Source organism: Danio rerio, chromosome 2, assembly GCF_049306965.1.
Source record: "Danio rerio strain Tuebingen ecotype United States chromosome 2, GRCz12tu, whole genome shotgun sequence".
In the NCBI taxonomy this organism is placed as follows: Eukaryota; Metazoa; Chordata; class Actinopteri; order Cypriniformes; family Danionidae; genus Danio; species Danio rerio.
The window spans coordinates 58,997,798-59,003,824 of NC_133177.1; the positions used below are offsets into that span (position 1 = coordinate 58,997,798).

Sequence of the window (6,027 nt, forward strand, 5' to 3'; positions counted from 1 at the left end):
TCTAAAGTCTAAATGTAACCTTATTGTGTAGTCATTGGAAAGCGCGTATATTTGGAGACTAAATTACGCACGGGTGAATGTAGGCTGTCGGGCGCTGGAATTACACTTGGATCAATTCGAGCTTTTCTTTGAAACGCCTTGGTAACAGTTTTGTGTGTGTTTCTACTACAGAGATGATAGTGACACGCCTCCTGTCAGCCGCGCCTCCGCGAGGGAGGTGTGCGCGCGCATCAGCGGCTCTGGTTTAAAAGCGGCGGAGCGTGCACTGTCCCGCACTGAGAAACGAGAAGCGCTGGAGAGAGCGCACTGTGCCTTATATATAGACTATCTTTGGGAACTCTGAACGCGGTTTCCACCGCGCACACAATTGGTCTAGGAGCCGTATTTATTAAGTAGGAGGCGCTCCTGCCGGGCAAACTTTGTTCATGACTGTGGAAGTTCACTCGAGGAAAAAGCGCGCAGAAGTTTGACATCTCTTCAGGAGCAAGTGCATTAATACTGAATACACACCGAGCACGCGTGGACATGGCTTTACCTTGCCTTTTGCCTTCGATTTCAACGTTTGCAAACCAGAAGGAGAAGCTCTGGGAGGATGTAAGTATTTGACACTTTTATGCACTTTTAAACGAGGGTGAAGTCAGGGCAATGCGGGAAACCTCACCTCAGATGTGGTTAAAATTGGGTTAACACTCGAAAAACACTTGCATTTCCTACTTGTTTTTGCGCAAAATACAATATATTGGAGATATAAGTCAAAAACACGCTTAAGAAATTTAGTTTTTATACGTATTTTATGCTTATAAGGTAAATATATCTTGTTTAAATGCATGTTTGATAAAAATGTTTAGTGCAAAACTTAATCGGAAAAGTGGGGGAAAGTAATGTTATAGTTTTTACTGTGTGTGTGTGTGTGTGTGTATATATATATATATATATATATATATATATATATATATATATATATATATATATATATATATATGTGTGTGTGTGTGTGTGTGTGTATTTATAAAAACACACTAAATTATAATACACTATAGTAGGTTACTAAAACACTATACAAATTTGTATATGCAACTATACTATAATAATAACATAATAATTTAAAATAACTATTGATGTTGTTTTTAGTTCTTATTTAAACATTTATTTAGATAATGTAATTTTCATATACATATATGATATATACATAATGTCATCATTAAGTGAATCAAAAAGGTTTTCAAAACTGTCTTAAGACAAGAATGGGTGTTAAATAATTTAAGGACAACTATGATGAAAGTATTTTTTTTGATCCACTTTAAATAATTATTGCTGTAATCTGATTTTGTATCAGCATCAGAAAGAGCATTACTGCCAGGTGTGTTTACACATGTGAGGAATATAAATAAATATATACACTAGAAGTCAAAAGTTTGGGGTCAGTTTTTTTTTTATTCTTTATTTACTAATTTAAATAAAATTATTCTGTTCATCAAGGCGCCATTTATTAAATGTAAATGTTAAATTGTTAAATACGTATTTATTAAATATTTATTTATAACGTATTGTATGTAGATTTAATTGAAATTAATACTCCAGTCATTATTGCTTTTATTACTATTACCATTAATAATCAAATATTAATAATGATAATAAATAGTAGAGTGAAGGATCGTGTGACACTAAAGTAATGAAGCTGAAAATTCATCATTAAAATCGTTGCAATAAATGTTTAAATTCAATTATAAACTACTTTTGAGCAGTTATTTTATAGTGCAATAGCATTTCATAATCTCTACTGTATTTTTGCTGAAATAAATGCATTCTTAGTGAGCAAGAGAAGCTTATTTTAAAACATTTAAAAATCCTACTGACCCCAAACTTTTGACTGCTAGTGTATGCAAGGACATAAATCAAAATAACATCTGTAAAAAAAATCTGGTTTCATGATCTCTGTCTTAAAACAGTTTGATGTAAAGTTTCATATGTTGGTCTGAAGAGTTGAGGTGACAGCGAAACGCTCATGAAACGCTTTCAGGATGAGTCTTGCGAAAGTAGATTTCGTTCTAACCGCTCTCTGTTTGTTTTGTTTTTTCAGAGATGGAAGATTGAGGAGCACAAACCACTGAACGCCAGCTGCCCTCCGCTCAACGTGGCACTGAACACAGACACTTGTCGAGGCCGTAAGGATGACGAGGATCTCAGCAATTATTTAGACCTGGAGTTTATCCTGGCCAACACCACGGGCCCTCTGGAGGCCGGAGCCGAGTTCATCTCCCACTCCGAGCCATGCGGCATGTACTCCACTGCAGTTTACTCATCTCCAGAAGCACCTCCACCATACGGCCTCATGGCAGAGCTCCTGCGATCTGATGTAGACTCCACGTATGACACCACAGTGCAGGGGAGATTCCTGCTCAACTCCAGCGGCTTCCCCAGACAGGAGTTTCCTGAAATCAAAGTGGAGCCGCCGATGGATGGCTACGGTCCGGTGATAGGCATGGTGCCACAAACCTGCCAAAAAATCAAGCAGGAAGGCAACGTTTCATGCATGATGTCTTTCGAGCAGCCCAGACTAGCAGTTTCTCCGCAGGCCACCGGGAATATGACTCCTCCGCTGAGTCCTGACGACTCCCACCTCCGTCAAACGACATATACACAGAGCTACCATCACTCTCCTCCGGCGTATCCGCAGGTGCCAATGCAGTTCACCGCGCCACACCAGTTTGCCATGTATGAGGAGGCAATGGGGATGCAACCCAGCATGCAGCGGGCTCTTCTCACTCCTCCGTCCTCTCCGTTAGAGCTAATGGAGTCTAAACCCAAGCGAGGGCGACGCACCTGGCCGAGGAAGCGCATGGCGACACATACATGCACATACGCCGGCTGCGGGAAGACGTACACCAAAAGCTCCCATTTAAAAGCGCATCACCGCACTCACACCGGTAAGAATGCATTTTATGCCATCTCCAGTATGCGTGCTTTTTAAAGCAATGATTTCATTTAGTGTGCATGCTTATTAATGCATTAATCTAATCTCTAGTGTGCTTGCTTTTTAGTGCATTAAAGTGTGCATGTTTTTAATGCATTAATTTAATTTAGAGTGTGCATGCTTGTTAATGCATTGATTTAATCTCGAGTGTGCATGCTTTTTATTGCAATAATTAAATTAATAGTGTGCATGCTTTTTAATGCATTAAATAAATGATTAGTGTGCATGCTTTTTAATACATTATTTATTAGAGTGCATGCTTTTTAATGCTTTAATTAAATTATTAGTGTGCATGCTTTTTAATGCATTAATTAAATTATTAGAGTGCATGCTTTTTAATGCATTAATTAAATTATTAGAGTGCATGCTTTTTAATGCATTAATTAAATTATTAGAGTGCATGCTTTTTAATGCATTAATTAAATTAATAGTGTGCATGCTTTTTAATGCATTAATTAAATTAATAGTGTGCATGCTTTTTAATGCATTAATTAAATGATTAGTGTGCATGATTTTTAATACATTAATTAAATTTCCATTTTGCAGTCTTTTAATCAAATCTGAAACTCACCTTCACTCTTTTTCCTTCATTTCAGGTGAAAAACCATACCACTGCAACTGGGAGGGATGCGGATGGAAGTTCGCCCGTTCTGACGAGCTGACGCGTCACTTCCGTAAACACACGGGCCACCGGCCGTTCCAGTGCCACCTGTGTGAACGTGCCTTCTCCCGCTCCGACCACCTGGCGCTGCACATGAAGAGACACCTGTGAGGGCCGGATCCACCACAACTGCCTTATTTAATGACTCTTATTATATATATATCATCATACTTTTATAACAAAGTAGCTGGTACTACATAGATCACGCAGAGCTCTTTTTAAGGCCTTTTTTTGGGGTTAAAAAGCATCCTGAAAGGCTGGTCCTACGAATCGGTGTCCAATCCGGAGACTGTTATGTTGAATTAACGATGCCACAACGAGTGCAAAGCCTGACGACTAGCAAACCAAAGTGGAAAATGCACAACGATGTTGACAATGTTTTGCTCGAAACTGCCATGCAACAAATGTGTTTCATTTTTACCAGGGCTGGGAGGATAAAATCATTATTGTGAATCAAGAAATGATTCCTACATTTTCTGAATGCATTGCGATTTCCTTTTGAATCGATTTGAAGCTTAGTTTTTACCACCAGAGGGCACTGTATGCTTTACACATACAATTTAAATGTAAAACAATTATTAATACAAACATTTGTACATAAACTAGCCTAGACCTCTGTTAAAAGTTAACCTATAGTGCGTCTGCTGTTAAAAACTAGCCTAGAGCGCCCTCTAGTGTTAAAAACTAGCCTAGAGTACTGTCTGGTGTTTACAAACTAGTCTAGAGCTTCATCTACTGTTCAAACCTAGCCTAGACCTCTGTTAAAGATTAACCTATAGTGCATCTGCTGTTAAAAACTAGCATAGAGCTGCCTCTGGTGTTAAAAACTAGCCTCGAGTGTCATCTGCTGTTTGAAAACTAGCCTAGAGTGCATTCTTCTGCTCAAAACTAGCCTTGACCTCTGTTAAAATTAGCCTATAGTGCGTCTGCTGTTAAAAACTAGCCTAGAGCGCCATTTGGTGTTAAAAACTAGCCTAGAGCGCCCTCTGCTGCTCAAAACTAACCTAAACCTCTGTTAAAAATTAGCCTATATAGTGTCTGGTGTTAAACACTAGTCTAGACTGCCCTCTGATGTTAAAAAAAACTAGCCTAGAGTGCCTTTTGTTGCTTAAAACTAGCCTAGACCTCAGTTTAAAAATTAGCCTACAGTGCATCTGCTGATAAAAACTAGCCTAGAGCGCTCTCAGGTGTTAAAAACTAGCCTAGAGTGCTGTCTGCTTCTCAAAAACTAGTCTAGACTTGATTCCTTTGCTTAAAACTAGCCTAGACCTCTGTTAAAAAATTAGCCTATAGTGCGTCTGCTGTTACAAACTAGCCCAGAACATCCTCTGGTGTTAAATAACTAGCCTAGAGCACCATCTGTTGCTCAGAACTAACCTAGACCTCTGTTAAAAATTAGCCTTTATTGCGTCTCCGGTTAAAAACTAGCCTAGAGCGCCCTCTAGTGTTAAAAACTAGTCTAGAGCGCCCTCTGCTGCACAAAATTAGCCTAAACCTATGTTAAAATTAGACAAGAGTGCGTTTGCTGGTAAAAACTAGCAAAGAGCGCCCTCTGGTGTTAAAATCTAGCCTAGAGCACACTGTGGTGTTAAAAACTAGCCTAGAGCGCCTTCTGCTGCTCAAAACTAGCCTAGATTTCTGTTAAAAATTAGCCAAGAGCGCCGTTTGCAGTTCAAAACTAGCCTAGATTGCTGTTAAACATTAGTCTAGATCCCATATGCTGTTATAAACTCACCTAGAGCGCCATCTGCTGTCAAAAAACTCACCTAGAGCGCCATCTGCTGTTAAAAACGGATCTTAGAATTGATTCCAGAGAGAATCGGGACGCAGTTAAAAATCTAACAATCGATTCATGAATAACAATACAATGATTTATCAATTCCAGCCCTAATTTTTTACATATTTCTTTCCAAATGTTGGTAACGCTTTACAATAATGCTGCATTTAGTAAATGCATTGAGCAAAAAAAGTGTGTAATTTAGGTGCATTGGATCACACCAACAGATGCAACTTTTGTAAGTGTTAAAGGGACGGCTCACTCCAAAACTGAAGATGACCTCCATTGACTTTCATAGTAATTGTTTTTTATCCTATGGAAGTCAGTGGAGACCATCAAGTAGCATTCTTCAAAATATCTTCTGTAGTGTTTAACAGATGAAAAGAGTGAGTGAATGATGACAGATGTAATTCCTTGTGTGAACTATCCCTTTAACGCATGTTCCCTATTGTAAAACATTCCTCAAACGGCGGCACATTCAGTGTCCTCTTGTTCAATAGCACCGGATGCGCTGGGTCTTGAAGTCCTGGGTCTTTTTTTATATGATTGTGTACATACATTTTATATTGTAAGTACTGTATTTATTGTAAATATTAAACTAAATTTGAATATAAA

General features: G+C 38.5%; 1 protein-coding gene across 1 annotated transcript; it reads left to right on the forward strand.

The window, feature by feature from the left end:
• The first annotated feature begins 272 nt into the window (after positions 1-272).
• Positions 273-6,027, forward strand: klf2b (Kruppel like factor 2b). The gene is made up of 3 exons (NM_131857.2): positions 273-594; positions 2,081-2,927; positions 3,571-6,027. The coding sequence occupies exons 1-3, from the start codon at positions 526-528 to the stop codon at positions 3,744-3,746; spliced, it is 1,092 nt and encodes a 363-aa protein (NP_571932.1). The 5' UTR covers positions 273-525; the 3' UTR covers positions 3,747-6,027.

Bases quoted from the DNA above. Each gene is read 5' to 3' on its own strand.
- klf2b (NM_131857.2), top strand. From the start codon at position 526: ATGGCTTTACCTTGCCTTTTGCCTTCGATTTCAACGTTTGCAAACCAG. The intron at 595-2,080 runs GTAAGTATTTGA...TTGTTTTTTCAG, and splicing joins AGGAGAAGCTCTGGGAGGAT to AGATGGAAGATTGAGGAGCA. The intron at 2,928-3,570 runs GTAAGAATGCAT...CCTTCATTTCAG, and splicing joins GCATCACCGCACTCACACCG to GTGAAAAACCATACCACTGC.